This window comes from Orbicella faveolata, unplaced genomic scaffold (genome assembly GCF_042242905.1).
Source record: "Orbicella faveolata isolate gen_17 unplaced genomic scaffold, um_ofav_v1 contig_27, whole genome shotgun sequence".
NCBI classification, from domain to species: Eukaryota; Metazoa; Cnidaria; class Anthozoa; order Scleractinia; family Merulinidae; genus Orbicella; species Orbicella faveolata.
The window spans coordinates 1,256,752-1,281,532 of record NW_028301555.1 but is presented as its reverse complement, the minus strand read 5'-3'; the positions used below and the strand labels follow the sequence as shown (position 1 = coordinate 1,281,532).

The following is a 24,781-nucleotide window of genomic DNA, read 5'->3' as shown; positions in this document are numbered from 1 at the left end:
AGACGTTTTGCGGATGCCATATCCAAATAAGGTAATATCTAAGTCGGCCCAGTCCCTTGCTCGGTATGAAATAAAGATGGCGGGATGGCGGGAGAAAATGATTGTTAGGCTTGCGGAAATTGAAAAAGAGCTTTCAATCGGTTGAACAAAAACGAGATGCGATATTCCAGTCGATTGACACAGTAATGTTAAGAGTCCAAGATGTAAAGCGTCATTTATAACTGCGCTTTCTTGTAAGATCTTGTCTGTGGAACCTGAAAAGAACAGCGCATAGGATCGCAAACCTCTTAATTACACGCCATGTCATCGATCATTCTTCTTGTTGGGCAGTGTGGTAATCAAGTAGGACATGAACTAATGAGCTTGATTGACAAGAGTGACACCCACCCACTTAGCCACAGGGATGGCAAACTAAGATGTGTCTGTGTGGACAGCGAAACCAAGGTCATTAACCATAATTATCGCGAAGACACAAGATCAGGAAGATTGTATAGGGAAGGAAATATGATCTCAGGTCAGCGAGGAAGAGGAAATAACTGGGCATTAGGTTATCATGGCCTGAGTGGAGAAACAGAAGAAACATCCTTGTTACACAGGGCCATGGAAACTGTGAGAAAAGAAGTAGAAAGGTGTGATAACTATGCTGGTAAGCGACTGAATTTTTGTATGCACCGCAGTTGGGTGAAGGCTAAAGTCGTTCTTCAAATCTACAGATTGGTTATCAGGCCAGGCTGGTGATTATCTTTGTTTTGAGAGTGCGAAGCAACTAAGAGACTGTTGCTCTAACCCCTAGATGGGATGCTTGTCCATGGCAGGTTCCCCCCCCCCCCAATTTTGTTACAAGTGGTCTAAGATCAAGTTGGTACTCATTTATACTCTAGGAGAGAGTATGTCTATGGTACAGGTGTTAATGGGGAAGGGATAGAAGTGGATGGAGGAGGGCTGGGGCAAGAGTTCTTCCTCTCTCTCCCATTTTATGTTTGCTATGCAGGCTACAATTAATGGGCTTTTCATCAGCAATAAATTTAAAGGAGATTACAGTGATAAAATCTCATGGTGTAGTACTGCATTTTCCTTTTTGAACTGTAGAAACCCATGCAAAGTTTGTTCAACTTTTATTCCACAAGCGCGAGTTGGATATGAGATGTTAGATAGCCAATGAGATGTGTCGCGCTGAGTGGGCTATAATCATCTCAAGTCCAACATGTGTGGGTGAAATAATTGTATTACAAAAATGCCCCCTTGATATAGAAAACTAGAGTAAAATAAAAATAAAAATGCCCTAGAAAATTACACATATGCTTAGCATATTTCTAGAGCATGGTATAATGGCTCATATAGCATGATTGCTAAGGCAATGAAAACATCTTGAATTGCATTATCCAATTATTCAGTTTTTAATGTTTTATTATTATGGTTACCTTTGTTGTGAGAGTTTTGGCTGTGAACCAAGAGATTCAACCAGAACTTTAAATGTAAAATTATTCATCTGTTACTAAGCAAGAGGAAAAGTTTATATGCAGGTATTCTTGCGAGTTTGGGTAAATATCAACAGCTGATAATAAAATGTTCAGGCTTGAGCAGGATTTGAACCCATGACCCATAATGCGGTCTTTCTTCTGATTTAATCTTGTTCTTTTGCAATTCAAATAAATGAATTTCATATAATTATTCTTTTTCAAATAAATTCTTTCAAGTGTCATTATGTGCCTTCTGTAGGTAGGTAAAGTCTTCATATGAGCCAAGTGACCCATCAGGCTGGAGCTTATTCCTGTTTCTGTTGCATGAAGCAACTAGGAGTATTGTACTCTCCCCTGGTTGCAATTCTTGTCCATTGTAGGGTGTCTCCCAGCATCAAGTTTGCGGGTACCCATTTATACACCAGGTTGGAGAGGGGCACTGTGAGAGTGAGGTGTCTTTTGCAATAACATAAAAACATTCCCCAGTCATGGCTTGAATCCGGACCACTCGATGCGGAGGCAAGCGCACTAACCGTAAGGCTACTGCACTTCCACACTGCACCCAGTAACATCTTCCTAAATACATGTATCTGTTGTTTTCTCCACAAGGCACTATTGTGATCCATAGTCTCACTGGTGGTACTGGCTCTGGTTTGGGATCATGCCTGGTTGAGAGAATAAGGGACACATATCCCTTGGCTCATGTCATGTCTGTTGCTGTATCACCTCACTCATCTGGTGACAGTCCACTGCAACATTACAACTCACTTCTCAGTTTGTCATCCTTACAGCGGTGAGTACATTGGTCTGATAAAACAGATTCTTGCCAATTAAGAAAGAGAAAACATGTACCGTGTTTCTGTCAAGTTATAGAATTACGAGTGGAAGTTTGGGAAAAGGAGAAATGCTCCCCATTGTTTTGAGTTCTCCCAAACTTTCACAAGGGTTTCTATAACTCAGAAACACGGAGAACATGTTTTCGTCTAAAATAATTACATTTATTTGTATTTAACTCTGGAGGAAGGGGGAGAGGACTGGTACTAGTTTTCTCTGACATGCGCTCTACGTACTTCATTCACCATGTGCTTGTGCACAGTGTAGCTTCACTCAACGCAAGTTTCTTTCCAGAATTCTTCTTTACAGTACGTATCTTGATGTTTACACTATGGCTTCTAGAAAGAGCAGCAGGAGAACAAAACCTCCGCTTAAACTGAAAGATTTCGACATCGACGGCTTAATAGCAGAATCAACACCGCAACAGATGAGCGAAGCGGTTGAACATGAACTGAGTCAGGTCAAGTCCATGATCAAAGACCTCTCTCCGACAAAATTTAAAGCAGAGCAGTCCACTGTAGAGCAAGAGAGAGTGGTAGAAGATCTTCAAAACCAGAACTTGAAGCTAGAATTGGACCTCACTCATACCAAACTCGAGCTGTTGAAGCTACAGCAAGATTCAGCGCAGCCCAGTGCCCCCAATCCTATCGCAAAACCAACCTTAAAAAGCCTTCAGCAAGATCCTACCGTTCAATCGGAGCTTAAATCTCTCATGGACTCTTTGGGAGATCCAGTTTTGCTGGGTTTAACTGAAGAGGAGCAGGATCCAGCTCAACAGCTGTTAGAGCCCACTATTTCAAGAGGTAAACGTCCTTTACTTATACCTGATTTCATTAGTTCCCTCCCCATAGTTCTGCAGGAGGATAAGGAGACCGTGCTTGGAACCTCTGGTGATGCTAGAATTGTGTTAAAATCCTCTCAAGAAAAGAAGCTATCCATTGACAAAATTTCATTCCCACAGTGGTCAGCCGCTAACTTTCGCATTATGCATACTCTCATGAAAGATGGGCTTCTTTTGTCCACCTAGGAAATTCTCGATTATATTGTGTCCAGTTCAAACATTTCTGAACTAGCGAAGTGTTACCCTTTGCCAAAAAGGATGCAGTATGATGATTTGTACCACAAAATGCAATTTGCCACAAGCTGTAAATGGGGATCTGACAGCCAATTCATATCCCATCAAACGCTTCACAGACCAGATCCATCGACTCCCACATCTACACGTCCACCTCTTCGCAAAGCGTCCCGTCCAGTTATAAACCAAGCAACAGGGAAGCAGGTTTGCTTTGAATTCCAACGGCGTGAAGGTTGCCGCTTTGGCTCCTCCTGTAGATATGATCATGTTTGCATCAAACCACAATGTATGGGAACCCACCCACAATGGCAACACCAGTCTACTACTGCTCAAGACCCCCAATACTGAACCCACACTGCAGAGATCTCTCCAAATTGTACTTTAACGGCAGAACTAGCAGGAGATATCTTGACCACATTGTTACATGCAGGGACTGATCCCGCCTTAATGACATGCTGTCCCGCAGAGTGTGGGGAAAGTTTACCTATTAAAGCAGGGGCCTTTTTGGAATCTATGCAGCAGCCCCAAGCAGCCAAGGTCTCCACAGACTTAATTTTTGGGACCAGGGCAGCAGAACTATCAAATGACCCAGACATGAAATTTATTCTAGATGGTGTTAGAAATGGATTTCAGCTACTCCCTCCTGATTCAACGGTCTCACATGCCTTTACACACAACAATAAATCTGCTCTACAACCTGGAGCTAAAGATCAAATTGAAGCGCAACTGGTTAAGGGTCTTCAAGAAGACCATTTTGCTGTAGCAGACAAGTCCCACATGCCCATAATCGTTAATGCACTTGGGGCCGTACCTAAAAAGGACTCAAATGAATTACGGATAATCATGGATTACAGCCGACCCTTAATGGCAAATGCCAACTCATACATGGATTTAGAACATTACAAGTATGTTACTGTTGATGATGCAGCAAACCTCTTTCAACCAGGCTGTTGGTTGGCAAAAGTTGGCTTAAAACACGCTTACAGAAGTGTTGGTATTCACCCTGACAGCTGGCGAGTTACAGGGATGTCTTGGTGTTTCAAGGACTCTAAACATTCAACCTACCTCTATGATAAGTGACTCCCCTTTGGAGCCAGGGCCTCACCAATGATTTTTCATCGTCTCACACAATCAGTCTGTTGAGTGATGGCCCGAAGAGGGTATACTGTGTAGGCGTACCTGGACGACTTCCTCATCATTGAACCAACTCAGCTTCAGTGCAAAGCAGCTTTTGACATTCTACTAAACTTACTAGAGTCTCTTGGCTTCACTGTCAACTGGACAAAAGTTGTCTTCCCAGCCCAATGTCTGGTTTTTCTGGGAGTTGAAATTGACGCTTTTAAGTGTGAACTCTGCCTACCAGAAGATCGTGTATCTGAGTTGTTATTCGTTCTCAAGGAAACCAGTTCAAAACATAAATGCTCCAAGCTTCACCTCCAACGACTCATTGGCAAGCTCAATTGGACAGCACCTGTTGTTCGAGGGGGCCACACGTTTCTCAGGGGTCTTATCACCTTGGCAAATGCTGTTAAACGCCCGTATCACCGTGTTTATTTAAACTTATGCGCTAGAGCTGACCTCCTGTGGTGGACCTCCCTCTTGCCTGCACACAACTGTAAAACATTGTTACCCTCAGCAACCCCAGAACTTCCTACAGCAGTGCTTACGGATGCTTCCCTGTCTGGTGGGGGGTGCGTATGGGAAACTGACTGGATGTACGTTAACTGGGCCTTAGACTACCCAGCTCTCTGCTCTCTGCACATCAATTACAAAGAGACATTCACAATCGTTTTGGCAGCCCATCGTTGGGCACCCTTTTGGTCAGGTTATCAAGTGGTCGTCAAGTTGGACAGCCAGGTTCAACCTGTTGCCCAGTAACAATGGACTGGATTCGTTCTGTGTTTTGGTTTAAGGAGCATTACAATTTCAGCCTGTTAGTCAAACACATTCCAGGAACAACCAATACCCTAGCAGGTAGAGTTTCACGCCTTGACAATGTACACTACTGGCCAACGTTCCACGCATGGCTCTCCGAATCCCCTGTATCATATGATTTAGAATCTCACATGTCATCATTGTCTCTTGCACTCCTTAGATACAAAGGATCAGCAGCAACTTGACCACAAAGTCATCAATTTCCGGCGTCAGGTATATGCCCCTACTACCAAGTCCACCTATATGAGTCAAATGCACTCACACCTCTCCTTTTGTGTATACTATGATTACCAGCCTATCCCAGCATCAGTATCAACCCTTAACCGCTACGCAGTCTTCCTAGCAAGATCACTTTCAGCATCCTCCATCCCAGCCTATTTGAATGCAGTTCGCATCCTACATCTTGAACATGGACTTGCAGACCCAACCAAAAACAATTTTCAGCTGGCAACTATACTTCGGGGAATTAAATGTATAAAAGGTTTATCAGTATCCCAAAAGAAACCAATTACGCCTCAGATCCTGTTAGCCTTCAAGAATCACTTAAACTTAGGTGATCCTTTGCACGCAACATTTTGGGCAGTCTGTCTGGTGGCTTTCTTCGGCCTCCTACGTAAAGCTAACTTGCTATGCAGAGGATTAACACATTTCAACCCAGCAAAGCATCTGCGTCGAGGAGACATCCTCTTCTTTACAGACTGGGCCATCATTATCAACAGATGGTCAAAAACAATCCAATTTAGCCAGCGCATTTTGACTATTCCTTTACCACTCGTTGCCCAGCACCCACTCTGCCCTTATACAGCTCTCAAGCGTGCTTTCAGCTTAGTACCAGCCTCCTTATCAGGCCCAGCCTTTGTCATCCCAGCTTCAACCAAGGGAGGCCTGCTCCCTCTGACGTATGGAAAGTTTAACTCCCTACTTAAATTATTGGCAATTACGATGAACTTGGATCCATCTAAATTTAGCGGACATAGTTTTCGATCAGGCGGGGCCACTCTGGCCTTTCAAGCTCAAATCCCAGCAGAACTTATCAAACGCTTAGGAGACTGGCAGTCAGATGCTTATAGATCTTATATTCACATCCCAGTTAAAGACAGAATGCAAGCAGTTAGTCAGCTGGCTTTGTTTGTTTAGATTTTCTTCCTTTCTCTGTTTTTCGTCTGGAGTTAGGTCGTTCCTCCCTTGGGAAAAATTTCTATTAAATGGAAGGGATCACTTCCGAGCCCTTCCCCGTTTACCCCAGACTTTATTGTTGTATTTTGTTTCTTCGCCTTTCGTTTAGAGGGTTAATATTTCTTTTAGAAAATTCTGTGATGAGAAAATAAGGAAACAACTCATTTACTTTGATAGTCAAAATGTAAATTCTCTTTGTTTGCACCATCATTATGCCACCACTTATGTTAGTTCTATGTTTCTATCAAGTTAGAGAAATATAATTGTTAACCAATCAGTGGGCTTATTATCTTTGGGCTATTTTCTAAATGTTAATACAAGATGGAAGTCTGAGATCAGGGCTGAAAAATTCCCATGATAGTGATGGCATGCATTTGTAGCTCTAGAGATCTATGTTGTGTTCACGATTGCTTTTTACTTGTGTACAAAATATTAAAACCAAGTTAGAGTAATATAAAGATGCTACATTTTTCTCAGTAGTGGTGGGTGATCTGTATAAATTTTTGTAGTTCAAATCTCAGATGGCTTTCTTGTGTAAAATGGAAGTGAATCCAAAGCAAGAGTAGTCTGTTCTCTTTGTAATAGTAACTTTTACCAATTCCTTGCTAATAACGTATTGATTAACACTTGGTCAAGAAAATTAGATTCTTTTCATCCTTTTCCTAGTGGTTTAAAAACAAATGGGATTGTACAGTAGATCAGATAGAATAAACCTGGCAAAATTTTGAGGACAGGGAATTCTTCCCGATGAAGCTATAAGGAAAAGAATATCTCAGTTGTAAATCAATAGAAGAAAACTGTTGGGGTCACAGTGGCTTCATGGTTAGTGCGCTTGACACTGGATTGAGCTGTCTGGGTTTGAGCCCTGGCTAGGGACACTGTGTCATGTTTTTGAGTAAGAAAGACACTTTACTCTTACAGTGCTTCAATGGATAGCCGCAAATTTAAATGGTAGGGGTGACCCTGCAATGGACAGGCATCCCATCCAAGATGGAGGGGGGTGGAAGGGGGGGGGGGGGGGGGTGGTTAGAGATACTCCTAGTTGCTTAATGCTACAGAACCCAGAGATGAGTGCCAGCCTAGTGGGCCAATTGGCTCATATACAGACTTAAAATAATCTTTAAGTGACCTTTTCTTAATTAGACCATTAGCCTATCACTGCTTAGTGTACATGTATAAACTAGGATTGTTAGCTTATTGGGTCACTTATCTCCTCTGAAGAGAATTCAAAGTGGTGTTCTGTTCCCATTCAGAAAGAATTACTCTTGACTTTTCCTTTCTCCTTCAGTCATGCAGATGGAGTGTTACTCTTCAGCAATGATGATGTTCTCCACCATATCACAGCACACACTGGTCTGCTATCACGCCAGAAGCCTTCTGGCTCCATCTCTCTCAGAGACATGAACAATTACATCTCCGCAAGTCTTGCTGGCGTGTTCCAACCTTTGGGAAGCAAGCCAAGACGGATAAAGGGAAGACTTAAGGAGAAGGGGTTTAAGGGAGGTGTAGATGTAACCAATGACAAGAAAGAAAAGAAAAAAATTCTTAAAGGTGGAGGAATATCAAATAAAACGGACACTATTTCTAAGAAGCTTTCATTTTCATTGGATGAATCATGGGACAGATCTGATGTCAGTCATTACAAGTCTGTGTTTGGTAGAAGTCTTGGCTCTGCAACTTCCTCATCAGTTATGTCTGATGACCACTTTGTGGATACGTCGTCTTTTACATCTGAGTTAGATGGCTACACTGAGATGACTAGACAACCCAGGTCAACAGCTTCAGCACTGTTACACTACAGAGGTATTGTAAATCCTTCCTCTTCAGAGACCCGCATGTCCAAGAGTGACACCTGTCTATCATCCCAACTGGCAGCTGGTGTTTCAAGTGGCAATGAGCCATGGGAGATGCTTCGGTCTGTTTGTGCCGAGCCATCAAAGAAATTTGCCACAGTGCATCACATTGCCAAGTCAAAAGTTTCCTGGGAAAGCCTTGCACAGTCTCTCATACACTCGATCCGCAGATATGATAGACAGGGAATGCCATTCTCTACCATATGTTCACTGTTAGTTGCTCGTGGAGATCATGAAGGCTCTTTTGCAGAGGTGTGGACAAAAATTGAAGATAAGCTGCGAAATTCACTATCATGTGTGGAGTGGAATCCATTTCCAGTTGATTTCTGGATCAGTGAGTAACATATTAATTTTTTTTCATATTTTTTTCAGCTGTGGTAAAAATGTTACTATTGGTTGTGGGAGCCCTGCCATATGGCCAAGTTCTTTTCAAAATGATTGTTCATCGTGTTAAAACAAACGTTCTTAACTAGCAAACCAGATTTTTACCATGATTGCTACTAATCTCGCAATCTGATTAGCTAATTTGCCGTTTTCGATAAGAGTCCAGATAACGCTGTTCGCGTCAATGTGTCACGCAATGCCTTTTTCAGCTCGCACTCTGAAAAACATTTTCTTTGACGTTTATATTGTGGTTAAAAACAAATCGAGATGTGGTTTAGCGTGGTCTGTACTCTTATCAACAACGATACACGTTATCACAGTGGTCAAAATTTGTTGTGGACTCACGAGGCGCAGCCGAGTGAGTCCACAAGTGAGAAGATATTTTAAACACTCAAGACAGTGTTTTTACCACGTTTTAAAACACCTTAAAAGAGCATCAGAAATACTATACTGTGTGTCATATTTCTAGCCCTCTTCTTTGTGTTTGGAAATGTGGTAAATTAAAAACATGGTCTTTCTTATTTGATATATTACTTGACACATGTTAGCCATTGTTTCGCTCTGGAGAAAGTTTTTAACTTTATGGAGTTGTTTTACAGGTCAATATAATCCCGTTGGTCCCAAAGATTCTCAGTCACTCACTTTGTGCTTGAACTCAACAAAGGTTGTAGAGACATTAGAGGATGTCATGGTAAAATCAAGAGCAATGTATGATGCTGGAGCTTACCTTCATTGGTTCTGGAAGCATGGTTGTTCTAAGGTAACCGTCTTCTCACATATGTTTTCATTTGAAGAAAATTGGATAACAAGACGTTCTGGAAAACGGGAAACCTCGTACATGTACTTAAAATCGGAGGAGCAATCTGTTAAGCTGAGAAAAGTGTTGTGTGTCATTGTTGCTCGCAGGAGAAGCTGGTCTGTTTTTTGTTTTAAATTAGTCTGGTCAATTCGCACAATAATGAAGTTTGAAATGACTTGTACCCTTTCGATGCCTTTCGAGGTCAACACTAGATATCTGTCCTTCCTTTTATCACAGCGGAGTGTGATAAGACCCTGGACACCTGGTGCATCATCACAGGCAATGTTTCCGCCACATTCATCATGATTAAATTGCATCGTGTGTTCACTCTTGAAATCGTTCGTCTAGCGGAGCGCAATAGATCTAAGCACAGTTTTGGAGATCTTGTACATGTCACTTGCAACGAGAACTTGTAAGCCGCGTCCGAGTTCGAGGAAAAAAATATAGACAAATGTATGGGAAATTAAAAAAAGCGACTGGACTCTTTCTAGCACATGCATACGGCTGCATATATGTATCCCTCAGATTTGGTAAATGCAGTCTTCTGTCTAGTATTTAGAATTTATATTGCTGTTCATAAACTGTTCAGAATTCAAGTTTACAAATTCCCATACAAACGCTGTAATTTCTGACGCTGTTGCCTACCCGTCGAGATGGTTTTTCAAGAAAATTTTAAGACCTATATTGGCGCAATTTTTCAGAAGTAGAATCTTGTTCTGCTCCTGCAATTTGCGTACATCAGTTTCAAAATGCGTTCACCGTTAGCTATCGGCAACATAGTAGAATTCCAACTACGTATCATTCAGAGAACGATTTCCAATTATTTCTCTTCGTCGTGTTGAACTTTACGCTTTAGCAATAACGCGCAGACTGAATTGTTATTCGAAACTTACAGCTGTGTGCGCGCGCTCATCAGTTTTTTCCAACAATTTCGAGTTTCGTGTCGACTAACAATGAATGCCCTTCTTTTAGTCTTTTGAGGTATTTAATTATCCTTTAATGTTTCCAAACGTTATCCAAAACTTCGGAGAAACAAGAAAACGTTGATATTCTAAATTGTAGACGACCTCCAGCAACTCGGTGCATACTGGCTGACGACACAACTCAACCGTTACTATACGAGTAAAATTCTACTAAAGTTGCTTTAGTTAGTACTTTTGCTTTCAGACGAGAACAGCCGCGTTTTTGTTAGCGATTAGATAGTTAAACGACAGAAAATGGCTATTGGCCGTGCTTCGCCATTGTGCTCAGTTTTGATGATAGTAGATACACTCTGAAATTATTGTGCACAATGCTGCCAAAGAGGAGCAAGTTTCTACTTGGACAACAGTTGTGCGCGGCAAGTTTAGATTTTGTACAATATTGTTGGTAGAGTTGCAACCTGTGTCCGGACCTTAATTCTTTAAACATGTTTACTGATGGCGCGAAATGATTTCAGGCCAGGCGGAGGTCCAGAAGCGATGCGATAAATTGATAAATTGATTTAATAGATTAAAAAATAGCTTTGGCTTTATTATTCGATCACGTAGTCGTGTTTTATATCTCTTATCAACCAAGCTGCTCGGGAACATACTGGGGAAAATATCTACTCTTGGTCTTTTCTGTATGGATCTTGCTGAGCTCGATTAGTATTGTCAAGACCTAGAATGGATATATCCAGTATGGCTCTCACGTAGCGTACTTTCTTGACATTATCAACTTCATTTTGATTTGATGGTAAATGAAAGTCTTTAACCGGGTGCTTTTTCTCGTGTTTTTATTCCAATGATTTTAGAGTGATTTCATGGACGCTTTTGACACTCTGGACTCTGTTGTGGAGGAATACAAGTTGGCGGCGAGATAACTAAAACCCATAGCTCCCCCAGTAAGAAGTAAGTTATGGCATTTACAATAGTGAACCAACAGAGAAGACAAGTACGCGTTTACGCGGGTGTAATAAATGGCTTTAAGTTGAATGGTCACACACTGGGAGTGGGATTTCATCAACAGAATTAAAGTTATAACCACCTTGAACCGCATAATAAACAGCACCACATGAAAGTACTGCTCAATGGGTTCACTTGAATAGTCACACATAAGGGTTTATGTATTCACAGACGTAAAAGTTTGATCCACCTTGTACAGCATAATAAACAGTACCACATGAAAGTACTGCTCAATAGCTTTCATTTGAATGGTCACACATTAGGGTTACATCCACAGACTTAAAAGTTAGAACCACCCTGTACAGCATAATAAACAGTACCACATGAAAGTACTGCTCCGATAGCTTTCACTTGAATGGTCACCCACTACTGTTCATCCAGAGACCGTAAGTTACTGAGAACCTTCCTAATTAATGTAACAAAATAAATGAAGTTTCGTAGAGACTGATTGTCATACAGCTTTTTAAATAAGTTTATTTTGCGGGTACTGTCAAAATTGTACATACAGTTAGACATATTTTATCTTTTTAAGCAATAAAACTTTTTACTAATTTTCAACTCAAGGAGTTGTTTTATTTGATATTTCATTCGATGCATTTCCGGCTTTGCTTGGGGTGCGGAATTTTCATCGACGCACATTCTACCTAGAATAGATTTCAAGTAGAACTGAGGCGACATAACGTCTCGATGAAGATAACATAAGATAAGAACTTTATTAACGTGTCGAAGTCGCTTACCAGCAACATTTAGCTCCTTACATTCAGTTCGTTACCAGCAACATTTAGCTGCTGCGTGTAACTTAACTTGTTACACTGCCAGCTTAAAAGCGTTTGTTAGCGTTTTACGTTTGGTGCAAGAGGCGACTTATCTCCCAACAAGTTTTTGTGTACCATGTTATGTTGCGCGAAGTGCCAACGAGTTCAGCTTTGTGCAACACGTTGCCACAACTTGCAACACGTGTGACAATACGCTAAAACATCAGCTTCAAGCTGGAATGCAACATACTGATCCGCGACAAGAAGATGTTGCCCACACTACGCCGGAGAAATTTGAAATCGCAGCTTTATGTCTACGGTTAGGCCTACCGTCCACACTAATCCTTCACGGAAACGGAACGTTTCGAAAACGCTCTTCAAACAGGAGGAATTTGAAAACGCCGGCTTTGCGCTTAGTGTGGACAGAAAACATTTTGAAAACGGAGCTTTTCGAAAACGATGACATCACGACAAGCACGTGATCTCCCTGCCCAAGTTTTTCTCAAACACAGATCCGTAATAACCGATGATTGTTTTTCAAATTTCTCCGACGTGGTGTGGACGGAAAACCAGTTTGATGCGTTTTCAGAGTGAAAACACCGTTTTCAAATTTATCCAGCGTAGCGTGGGCGGTGCCTTTAAATTGCACGTGTGGTTGTTGGTGATTGATTGACTGAAAAGACTGGAAAACCAACAAAATTGATTGCATACTAACCGGGCTGGTTTCTTTGTGATCGTTGCCAATAAAGAGAAAATGCCGCACTTTTCAAGAGCATGTTAACTGACTCAGAAAAAGATAGATTGTTGAGGTGATAACCAACGGTTCGTTGGAAAACATTGTGGAAAGCAGCCTTGTATGCGTTTAACTTTGATATTCTTCCGTGTTTTGCAGCAATTACTTAATAAACATCGTCATCGTCTACAAATTCGTTTAACGCTTCCAAGATGTCAGGTGTCACCATCTGCCAGTTAATCATAGAAAACCCGGGCAAAAGGACAACGAAAACAGTGATGTTATCCATAGATTCGGCGTACAGTGCGCTTTTCACTAGCCTTTCCGCCAAACACTTCGCCAACAGACGCGCTTTTTCAGGCCTTGTTAATTCCGCCTCCTCCGTGCCTTTAAGTAGCTGCAGCGTTGTATTATCCGGCAGAGAAAAGCGGTGATGACGTAGATATTGGATGGTGACGTCATAGTTTACGTCATTGTTCCGGCATGTCATATCATTTGTGTATGTCAATTCGTTGTCAGTGTTCATGGAATTGTTCTCCTCGGTTGTAGCGCAAAAATTATCTTGATGATACGCTGCAAGTATGTCTAAGTTTTCTTCGCTCTTACTGTGTGTTAGTTTTCTTTCAGTTTTGTTGAAGAAATCGGACGAACCAGAAATATTATTAGCTGGGTCGGCGGTCTTTGAGAAGAGCTCAGTGTGATATTCTGCGTCGATTTGGTGTTGTGTTTTCGTTTCAGAGGTAGTTCTGTTCATCTTTTTGCCTGTAATAATTTGTTGTTTCGCTTCCTTTCTTATTTGACCGAAAAATCCGTTCACAAGGTGAGTCGTTTCTTCGTAGGAAAACATTTTCCAAAACCCACCTGAGGCGAAAATCAAAAGCTGATCCGAAGGATCTAAAGAAACAATCTTGACACCAGGCTCATTAATGACGCATTTCTTTAAGGCCATATCACCGATGCTCCCAATGCCCCTTGTCACGCTCAGGGCCCCGTTTATGAGGGCGCATTTTTCGGTCTTGACAATGACCCCGCTTGATTTCTTGACCCGTTCACGTTCCTTCTTGTTGTACAAATCGTGCTTGTGCGTGAGGACTTTCACGATATCGTTATCTCGTAGCAACATGGCTCCCACGTTCCCCGCATCTGCAATAAAACACATGTCATCTGTCAACACGCAAGTAACGGCCGAGCAACCACTCCATCTACTTTGCGACCGCTCCTCTTCAGACGCAACCAACAACCTTTCAGTTTTGGAAAAAGAACTTCGAAAGGCAGAAGTCATCTCTTTTTTCGTTGGTCTGGTTTGTTTTTGCGTCATAATGGAGTCGAGTTCCTCTTTTAAGAACACGTGAAGATGCCGACTGCACTTTTCTGCCGTGTGTTTGCCGCTGTAACCGTCGTAGATAGCAAAGAATGCGCTGTTTACATGGTTGAGAAAGTTGTCTTGGAAGATGTGAACGTCCTCCATGTTTTTCCATCTTTTGTTGGCTTCTTCGCAAATGCCAACCGCGGTGGTACAGGACAAGTCGAAACCTTCGCCTGTTAATTTTATCTCTACAATCGGAAAACAAAGTGGAATACTTGAGTCACACTCGAGTTTTTTCTTAAATGCTAATGACTTTGAATAATACAAACCACGGATTAACAGATGCAAACAAACAAACGATTTCATTATTTCCAAATCGCGTCAATCGCCTGGCATTAAAACTCGGACCTAACACCGAGCGGAAAAAATTGAAATGCTTTTTTGCGTGTTGCACTGGGACCAAATCTGTAACGCAAGCCACAGGCGCGCCACAAATAATCCTCAAGAAGTTTTTTTCCAAGTCAAATCAATTTCAAGGTGAAATGAGCAATTTGTTTTGTTATTCAGGTTACGCAAATATTAAGTCACGCAAATCAAATGTAGTGATTAAACCATGAAAACCGAATACATAATGCAAAAAGTTCGCTATCTTAAGTAATGAAATCAGATTGAATGTACAAACAATTTAGAACTTGATAAATAAATCGTTTAGGAAATGTTAACAATTAACGATAATTAAAATGGTGTTCTTTTGTTTCTGTTTTTCTTGTGTCTGTGAAATTGATTACACGATATTTCGATTGAAACCTCTAGGTTTACTGATGCAAAAACCATAACGTTCTCGAATGTGAAAAATCTACTCGTAGATCGATTGAAAACACGTTTTTCACCTACATACCTTCAATAATTCGATCAGCAAGGTATCTGAGATCCGTGTTCCCCTGTAGTTCGATTCGTAGCACTTCAAATGCGGTGTTTAATTTATGCAAATGCTTGTCTCCGAAGGGATCTTGTCTGTTCTTCGAGCTCGCATCTTGCTGCTGTTTGATCAAAAGTTTTCTTCGTCTGACCAATGCGTTGATATTCTTTGGCCTCTGATCCTGCGAATATTTGAGAGTCTGTAAAGCTGAGTGTAAATTCCGATGACATGGCAGACGACAGATGTTAATCACGTCACCGCACTTTGTACAAGGGATTAAGATATTCGGTAGCAAAATTAACTCGTCGGATAACTCGCCGGACGATTCACTGAAGAAGTCCAAAGTTTCTACATCGCTGCCGTCCGGTTCGTCGTGTTCCTCCTCACCGTCTTTGGCAGCCTCTCGTTGTTCGCCTTCTAAGTCCTCTCCAATGTCCTCCATTTCTTCATCAGTGTTGATGGGTTTACGCGAAATTAAATTCACTGTTATCGCTGCCTGTGGTTGCGTATCTGTTTTGCCGACCTTGTTTAATTCGGTTTTATTCTCTGTACCTCTGTTGGTTACGCCCATAGCAAAGGGCTTTCTTTTTGTCTTCAAAGCCTCTCTTTGTGATCGCTTGGACATTTTGGAGACTCGTCTCTTCGCAGCCACAGCGGTGCTCGCCGTACTTGTTTCTTTTGGCGCCTCGTTCAAATTGAACCATCGTAACACAAAACGATTTGTTTGTACCATACGGAATTTGGATCTGCGGTAATTTAGACTGTCAGCCATTTGTTTTAAGGGGTAATTGGGGTTCAAATATTGGAACAAAGGTGGTTCGAACTATTGTCTCGATAATTTAGCTCTCAATTATCCCAGGCTTTGGAGCAAGACGTAACCATGGTGATGAATTCCCCCGCTGCGACATTAGTTGCTAATGCTCTTTTTATAATCCAAGGATTATTCAACTTTAACTAATCTTTGTTTTCTGTCTTAAGGCATTGATATTGCACCATTAATATGGGCCAGCGTATTTTATGCAAATATAATTTTGGTAACATTTACTCGTGCTTGAAAATTCAAGTGATCGTGCTGTGACTCAGGCATTTTAATTTCACAATTTATACTTCCCACTTGTAAAAAGTTGTAAGTATTTGAGGTCTTTGAGATTACCATTGTTATATGAACACAAATGTATACAAGATGCGACTGTCATTTTCAGATTAGTAAGACAACAAAGTCGTTCGTTCCTTTCGAGAAGACAGAACAAAACCATGGCAAATGTGAAAACAGGCACACACAAAAAAAATTCGAAGAAATATAAACCCTCTGTTCTTTTACATTCTCTAATCGATAGCGTGAAAGGTTATACGATCTTTCTTTAAGCTGTTTGATTAGTTAGTCGAGATAATCAGTTCAACTGGCAAAATCCCTGTCAATTCAAGCATATCCCTAACGAGGGTCTAACGAGATGTCGAATGTCCGAGTATCATATCCTTTTTCTGTGTATTTTATTAATTTTTTTTATTCTCGTTAAATCCTTTGATATACACCCGGGGGAGGGGTACGCCCTATAACGGCCTATACGGGAAGGCTCACCTTTTTCACTATAAAATGTTTAAGCAAGCAACCGGATCGATGATCGTGCTGGTATAAGTTGGATCAATAGTGAATTGTAAAATGCGTTCTGTACAGTAGGGTGGCCGTTAGATGAAACTATGCGACGTCCCGGGTTGTCGGTTTGCACCTTGTGGTTTGCTTATTAAGGCTGGTGCCTACTTTTGTTAGTGCGCACACGTTTTGCGCACCACGCAAGACATGGTTTGAGCGCCACGCGCGCGCTGGGTTATTACGGCAGACGGCAAACGGCGAAGGTTACTTACTTACTTAATCCTCTTCGTTCCTAAGTGGAACATAGGTCCTCAACTAGCGCGCGCCACCTAACCCTATTTTGTGCAGTGCCTTTTGCCTCATTCCACGTAACATGCTTCGCCGCCAACTCTGCCATTCTCGTGCGCCTCCAGCTGTTTTGGGGTCTCCCTCTCTTTCGCTTCCCCTGTGGGTTCCACTCTAGTGCCCTCTTGACTACGTGTCCATCTGGTTTCCTCAGTGTGTGGCCGATCCAGCCCCAAGCTCTCTGTCTTATCTCTTCCTCTATCGGTCGTTGCCCTGTTTGACTCCAAAGGTCCTTGTTGCTGATTTTTCTAGGCCACCAAATCCGCAAGATGTTCCTCAGGCTCTTATTGATAAACACTTGCAACTTCTGCTCCAATCCCTTGGTCAGCCTCCAAGTTTCAGAACCATACAAGAGCACCGCCTTCACATTTGTCCCAAAGACTCTCAGCTTGGTCTTGGTTGTTAGTGCCGTGGATCGCCATATTGGTCTCAGCATCGCAAATGCCTGTCTTGCCTTTCCAATTCGTGCCTGAATGTCCTCGTCAGTGCCTCCCTTCTTGCTTACAATGCTCCCAAGGTATGTGAACTCATCCACTTCCTCAACCCGCTTCCCAGCTACCGACACAACATCACCACGTTTGGTACCAATACGCATCAGCTTTGTCTTGGTGGCATTGATCTTCAGGCCTACCTTCGCACTTTGTACCTCCAAGGTTCGTGTCTTATCCCTCATATCCTGTATTCTGTGCGACAGTAGGGCCAGATCATCGGCAAAGTCAAGATCTTCTAATGATGTCGTAAAGGTCCACTGAATACCTCTTTTCCTGTCAAAGGCTGTCCTCGTCACCCAATCCAGGGCGACCAGAAACAGCAAGGGAGATAGCAGGCGAAGGTTACTGATTTTTTATTCTTTTCTTGTAATCCTTAAATAAATCACACAAAATACAAAAAATGTCTTCTACTATTCACCGCAAATACAAATATTTTCACTCTACTGTACAGACAGCTGAAGACAGACGGCAAAAGTTTCGTTTCTGTCGTTTGCCGTTTGACGTAACGTCAAGCTTAAGGTGGCTTCCTATAGTTTTACGATCGCGCGTGCGCTGAGGAAGTAATCTGCGCGCGCTCAAGGGAAAACGTCAGTGTTTTTCGATATTTTATTACGTCAACATGAGCACAAAAAGCAAAACTGACAGTGAATTTTCTCGCGTTTCCTTCGGTGAAATTCCGTAAAATTTGCCAGATTGGTAGAAAATATTTTACTTTAGTCGGAGCTCGTTTTTCAGGGAAATCTATAAGACCAGATTTTTTGCAGCAGTAAAAGACATAGATTTGAAAATACCTTTACAAAACCTACTTTTTTCGTTTTTAAAATTCGTATCCCGCTGGAAGCGATGTGATGTAAAAATGTTGGAAGATTTCACGGAAGGAAATTCATGAAAATCACAAATAAAGCCATAAAAACGGCAAAAAACACTTTTGTTTGGGCATTTATTATTTAAGACTAAATCCCAAAATTTTAACAGAGATGATAGCAAAACACTATTTAATCATTGCTTATTACATGTAATAAGTTTGAGAGGACTAGGTGCGAAAGCGGATGCAAAAACAGCATTCAAAACATAACACTTGCGCGCGCAACGCCATAAATGATTACCCTGTAGAGCCACCTTAATCTCTCTATTGACGCAATCAACTACGCTACCAAGTACACGACTAAAATGAAAGCAAAATTTTCTTACTGTGACCAAATCAAGTTTAATGAACCTGTACTTAAACCGAGAACACTAGAATAGCAGCATATCGCTAACCACTAACTGTTAAAAAAAATCTAAAAAAAGTAAAAGTATATGCTAATTAAGATCAAATATCCAAACACCGCCACGGTCATGATCTCCTTTGTTTAAACTTGATGAATAACTACCAGAAACGAGAAACGCGGAAGTTTTGTATTCATCCATAAATCGCGCAATAACGCGCATATTTTATAGTAAACGAAACCTGTCACCACTTTACCCTTGTCAGACTTTTGTTAATTGAATAATTGCACAAGATGAGGGTTAGATTTAGTTAGTTATTGCCATTAACAGTTTGTATTGCCATCATCAATTTGTGTGAGAAGGCTCTTGTAGCAATTTCAGGAGTTATCCGCTTGTTGCGCCCGACAGCACTCGTCATGTCTTCCATTTTTAAACTCGCGCTTCAGTAGCGATGCCCTCTCAAGAGCCAATCAACGACGGACTACGCTAATTTTACCCAGCGACCTCGGTTTTTATATCCTTTTCAATGAGCTTTTCGTAATGCAATTAATCATTCGTTTGGACTATGCAACGTCTAAGCTGTTTGTCGCCAAGTAGCCCTTTACTTTTTAGCTTTAAAGCAAAAGCTTTTCGCTACTTCTGTCTACAGTGAGGGAAGAATAGTTTTTTAACTTCGATTTCACAATGAAGGTCAGGAGAATCAGTGACCAAGATGCCAAAGTGGTCATAAAGATTAATTATCTCGAAAAAATGCGTGGCTACCCCAATTTTTCTTTGTGGATTCCATCTACTTTTTCCGCGTAGTCCTAACCTTGCGCAAAAACCCTTGTATTTAGTAGGCACCGTTCTTAAACGATGCCCTGAAAAGCCCCATTGGTGGAGTAGTCAATTAGGTAATTATTGTTACATTGTCTATCTACAAAAAAGCTACAGTTGGAAGGAGCCTTTTTATGATAGAAACGCGAAGCATAGAGTTTCTTGATTGATCGAGACAAACATTTTGTTTCTTGCGGTTTCTTCTCGAAATAAACCGCAAGATGCGGCACATCTGATTGGTGAATACGTAATTAACTCGTCAAAATCAAATCAAAGTGTTCACTGCATGTTTCTTGACTCATTTAGTGATTCTGCATGCAAAATTATTCATTGATCTAGTAGATCTTGAACCAAAACGGACAGTTTTTGGAATTAAAACAAGGACTGAGGAGCGCAGGGAGTGAGAAGAACCGTGGAGATCAGGAAGGTAAGATTGTAAGATAGATTGAAGCGGCTTACACCACGAGGGAGCTAGTGAACTTGGACACTGGGGAGTATTCCAACGCATGCGGATTAAGCATCTGTATTCATGCCCGAAGTCCTGTTAAGTGTTAAAGAAGAGCGAAAAGGAGGCGTCGAATTGGCATGGAAGATGGAAGAGACGGGGTTAAGTCTGTAACCTCCACAAAATTATTTCAAATGTAAAAAACACAAGATGTGAAAAGGGATCGAGCAGTGCATTGAGTAATTCTGCGCTCTTTTGTTGGTTTTCTGTTATGACCCTCTTCTGTTGATTATCGTGCAGATTTTCGACTGAATACTTCATTCTTTTAAGCGTATGACTTTATATCCTAATACTACGTATTATTTTCTGTAGCTACCAGTAATGTCTGTGCGGTTACTTACTGATCGACACCCACCGAGAAACGCGGAAGTTTTGTATTCATCCATAAATTGCGCAATAACGCGCATATTTTATAGTAAACGAAACCTGTCACCACTTTACCCTTGTCAGACTTTTGTTAATTGAATAATTGCACAAGATGAGGGTTAGATTTAGTTAGTTATCGCCATTAACAATTTGTATTGCCATCATCAATTTGTGTGAGAAGGCTCTTGTAGCAATTTCAGGAGTTATCCGCTTGTTGCGCCCGACAGCACTCGTCATGTCTTCCATTTTTAAACTCGCGCTTCAGTAGCGATGCCCTCTCAAGAGCCAATCAACGACGGACTACGCTAATTTTACCCAGCGACCTCGGCTTTTATATCCTTTTCAATGAGCTTTTCTTAATACAATTAATCATTCGTTTGGACTATGCAACGTCTAAGCTGTTTGTTGCCAAGTAGCCCTTTACTTTTTAGTTGTAAAGCAAAAGCTTTTCGCTACTTCTGTTTACAGTGAGGGAAGGATAGTTTTTTAACTTCGATTTCACAATGAAGGTCAGGAGAATCAGTGACCAAGATGCCAAAGTGGTCATAAATAGATATACCAAGGCCACACTCGGCGTTTTACCCGTTTCCAAAAAATCAAACCCAGTATGAAACTTTCCAATGCTTGAGATGAAAATATTTCGTGTTCATTTCGAATAAGCAACATTTTTGTCCGTTTTGTTAATATATAAGGGCGAATTCTTTCTGACATTAGATAAGTGTTGCGTTAAACTAAAGAATCGTGCAAACACCTTGGATGGTGCAATATTTGCAATTAAACGCAAAATGCTGAATCAAACTCTCCATGGATTCGTTGTCCATGGCCAAGGAGTGATCGATGAGCACATGAACGAATCCAACTCTGTCGGGAACGCACGAAGCATTTTTCGTCTGCGCTTCTCAAACTCCTTAATGATTCATCAAGTTTAAACAACGGAGATCGTGACCGTGGGGGTGTTTAGATATTTGATCTTAATTAGCATAGATTTTTACGATTTTATTTCTCCGTTTTCTCCTTAGCTTTAGTTTTGATTGAGAAGATATATCAAACACTCAAGACAGTGTTTGGTCACATTTCCAAACGCCTGGAAGTTCGTCAAAAATACTCCGCTGCGCTTCATATTTTCAACTCCCTTCTTGGTGTTTGAAAATGTGGTCAAACACGGCTTTTCGTGTTTGATATATTACCTCAGTGATTACACAAGAAAGGAGACGTCGGGACCTGTTTAAAGCATTCCAAATTAATGAAGCAACATACAACGACGCTACAAATTTCGTCCTCAGAATGTTGCAAACGCTTGCATAGGCCTTCAGATGTAGGCAATAATGGTAGAATCTTTTTGAATCATGGATCTTTTTTTGATTCTGTTTAACTTTGGGTTGGATTTCTTTCAGCGCGGAAGTTTAGGAAACAGAAGGAGAGATCGATTTGTCTGTGAGGTAATAGACACTATTAATTAAACTTAAAATGAGGACTACCCTTTTAGGTTGGAGATATCGACTTCGCAGTGATCTTTAAGGTGTGCAGTTGCTTTCTATCTTTTCTAACTTGTTGTAAAAAGCGAGAAGATAATAATTGTTTTCACAGTAGTGTAGAATTCCATTCTCAAAGGAATGTTTTATGATCCCACTAGTACGTCCTTTTTCCAACCACTCATTTTTCAGAGGAGGTGGGAGGAGGCTTGACAGAAAGAGGGGGGGGGGGGGGGAGGGGGCGGTATTTAACCCTGGATATGAGGTATCAAACTTTATAAGTTCGACGAATCAATGTCAATGTTTTCCAACAAAAATGAGAGCTTACAAATTCATTTAAACGTTATTTAATCAGTAGGAGAGTAATCCTGAGACTACTGAGTGCGAGGAAGGGGTGGGGTCTCGAGAATATGGGGAACTTAAGAGTAATTATGGTATCGAGATTGAGAATTTTTTTGTTGCTTTCTTAGTGAAGAATTTTGCGAAATTTTCCTCTTATTATCTTTTCAGTTTTCATCATACACCTCTTGGTGAGATCCCTGTGGTTTATATTAACGTTTCAGGAATGAAATGCTAAATGGATTAGGTTATAAAACCAATACTATTAGGTTTTTATCTGTTACCTTTAAAGAAATATCTATGCTTTTGGTCCCTTTTACTCACTAAATCTTGTCCCTGTATTATGCACGTGCATAAGTTCCGGTTTAGAATTCTTTTTTCACTTGGAATTAAAACAAATTGTCACAATGCCTTTTCTACAGTATACAACACGTCACTGTATGTCATAGGAGGATCAGTATTGATAGGACCTTCAAAGAGGATTTCTACCGTTGCTGTAACAGAACAAATATAGTATATAGTATTATAGTAATAGAACCAATAGAACTATGGTAATGGCACCAATTACTTTTAAGGCCCTACTGTAGATTGTTCATTCGGCGTAAGTGACAATTTTTGCAGGAAGACGCGAACACTCTTTAGGGGGATGGTTTGGACTTTTTCGTTTGCAAACTCCCATTAGTGGACACCTCTTATGTCAATCAGCGAATATGCTACACATCGCTGTCAGTCACAATAATGCTAACAGTGGATTTTATTGTACATTGGTATATTTCTTGTTTCTTTGTGAATTGAGATAACTAGTTGTTCTCGTGCTGAAGGATTAGGTAAACTACCAACAGCTGCTTTTAGCAGTGACCATAGTTGAATGTATATTCTTACTGGCATATTCACGAGTGAATATGCCAGTAAGAATACACATTCAAAAGATGGCGGCTTTCTCGTTATGGCCTGTAGAGCTTGCTAAAGAGTTGACCTACCATTTTTCTTTTTTCTTTTTTTTTTGAGTTGAGCAATATCGTTCTGTCTGTGGAATGAATAAATACAGAGCAATTCCAAATGTAGAATAAGAAACAGGCTCCGAATACGTGAATTTGGGAAGAAATCGTACAAATATATATTCATGATCATGGAACTACTATGGAATTATTCGAATATACAAGCTGCTGCCTCTCCTAAACGAGTACGGGAAGCGCAAGTTTTTGTTTTGTTAATAGAATAGGTTACGATGGACAAAAATCTCAGGACAGGGTCTGTCTCAGAGGAATGACGTACACTTCAGCTTTCCTCTAGCTTTAGAGTGCTTTTTCTTAATTGCCCAGCACTGTGACAAACACTTTTTCTGCTTACGGTCTTATTTTTGACACTTTCAGCAAAATGAACAAAGTAGCACCTTCCCCCTACCCAGAAGTTGGTAATCGCGTAGACGATCGCAGAGATGATGTGATCAAAGTAGCACCTGCCCCCTACCCAGAGGTTGGTAATCGCGTAGACGATCGCAGAGATGATGTGATCAAAGTAGTAACTGCCCCCTTCCCAGAAGCTGGTAATCGCGCAGACGATCGCAGAGATGATGATTTTATTGCGTGCTGTTCTAATTTTTGGGATTGTTGCACTCAGAGTATGAAGGTGGTACAAACGTGCCTCGATATCGTCAAGAGTAGTATAGGACGTTAATAGGGGTGGTAACCAATCAGAAGGCCGTGCATATCATTAAAAAAGGCTCTCGACCAATCAGAGGGCAGTATTTTCGATTTGCATAAACAAGATGGTGGACGTGTTTTTAAATATGCGCCTGCAGTGGCGTCAGCAGTCTTTTGCATCCAGGTCATGCGCGTGCTCAAATAAGGCGCTAGCCAATGCCTGAAATCGAGGTTCGGAGGTGGAAAATAAAAGGGTGGTGAGTGTGTGAGTTTGTCATTGTTGTTTTTGAGATCGGCGACTAGAAGATGTCTTCAGAGGAGAGCAAGACGAAGGTGAATAGTGTTTCTGAAGAGAAGATAGAAGAACTTGCCGCGAGGGTGATGGATGCTGTTCATGACGGTATTCTTGGAAAGATAATGAAATGCGCCGTTTCTCACGCTATGGATGCCCTCCTGAAGAAAGAGGTGACGAAGCTGACGGATGAGGTGATGAGGTTCAGAAAAATGCTGTCTGAGAAGATGCTTGCTGACCAGTCCATCTCGTTTAAAGACCCTGTGTGTTTGGAGAAGTTGCCGGAGGGATTTGAGGACGGATGGGAAGCGTGGAAGAGCAGTTGGGAGGACCGAGACGAGTTGGCGTACCGAGCATTTGTCAAACAAATTGTAAAAACACCACCACCAGAATCAGAGGAGTGAAAAAACATTTTTATTCATGCCTGTAACAAAAACTAATAAAGATCCTTTAACGAGAGAATGTACATGGTTTGTTGCGTGATTTTTTCATCGTCTCTATAGGGAATAAAAAAGAAAAAATTTAATGCCCCGACCAGGAATCGAACCTGGGTCTTTG

The 24,781-nt window shown here is 41.2% G+C and overlaps 3 protein-coding genes across 3 annotated transcripts; 2 read left to right on the top strand and 1 right to left on the bottom strand.

Annotated features, from left to right (window-relative positions):
• The first annotated feature begins 47 nt into the window (after positions 1-47).
• Positions 48-12,004, top strand: LOC110045916 (uncharacterized). The gene is made up of 5 exons (XM_020751575.2): positions 48-646; positions 2,070-2,253; positions 7,769-8,667; positions 9,317-9,477; positions 11,291-12,004. The coding sequence occupies exons 1-5, from the start codon at positions 301-303 to the stop codon at positions 11,357-11,359; spliced, it is 1,659 nt and encodes a 552-aa protein (XP_020607234.2). The 5' UTR covers positions 48-300; the 3' UTR covers positions 11,360-12,004.
• Positions 11,368-24,689, top strand: LOC149107083 (uncharacterized). The gene is made up of 3 exons (XM_089296872.1): positions 11,368-11,387; positions 21,872-21,916; positions 23,662-24,689. The coding sequence occupies exon 3, from the start codon at positions 24,238-24,240 to the stop codon at positions 24,625-24,627; it is 390 nt and encodes a 129-aa protein (XP_089152998.1). The 5' UTR covers positions 11,368-11,387; positions 21,872-21,916; positions 23,662-24,237; the 3' UTR covers positions 24,628-24,689.
• On the bottom strand, positions 11,890-16,118 carry LOC110045914 (protein phosphatase 2C-like domain-containing protein 1). The gene is made up of 2 exons (XM_020751571.2): positions 15,134-16,118; positions 11,890-14,483 (listed from the first exon to the last, which is right to left on the bottom strand). Exons 1-2 carry the CDS (start codon positions 15,924-15,926, stop codon positions 13,096-13,098), a joined length of 2,181 nt encoding a protein of 726 aa, XP_020607230.2. The 5' UTR covers positions 15,927-16,118; the 3' UTR covers positions 11,890-13,095.
• Positions 24,690-24,781: the final 92 nt, after the last annotated feature.

Coding starts and splice junctions, on each gene's coding strand:
- LOC110045916 (XM_020751575.2), top strand. CDS start 301: ATGTCATCGATCATTCTTCTTGTTGGGCAGTGTGGTAATCAAGTAGGA. Junction 8,668..9,316: donor TCCAGTTGATTTCTGGATCA/GTGAGTAACATA, acceptor GTTGTTTTACAG/GTCAATATAATCCCGTTGGT. Junction 9,478..11,290: donor GGAAGCATGGTTGTTCTAAG/GTAACCGTCTTC, acceptor CAATGATTTTAG/AGTGATTTCATGGACGCTTT.
- LOC110045914 (XM_020751571.2), bottom strand. CDS start 15,926: ATGGCTGACAGTCTAAATTACCGCAGATCCAAATTCCGTATGGTACAA. Junction 14,484..15,133: donor TGCTGATCGAATTATTGAAG/GTATGTAGGTGA, acceptor TTCCGATTGTAG/AGATAAAATTAACAGGCGAA.
- LOC149107083 (XM_089296872.1), top strand. CDS start 24,238: ATGTCTTCAGAGGAGAGCAAGACGAAGGTGAATAGTGTTTCTGAAGAG.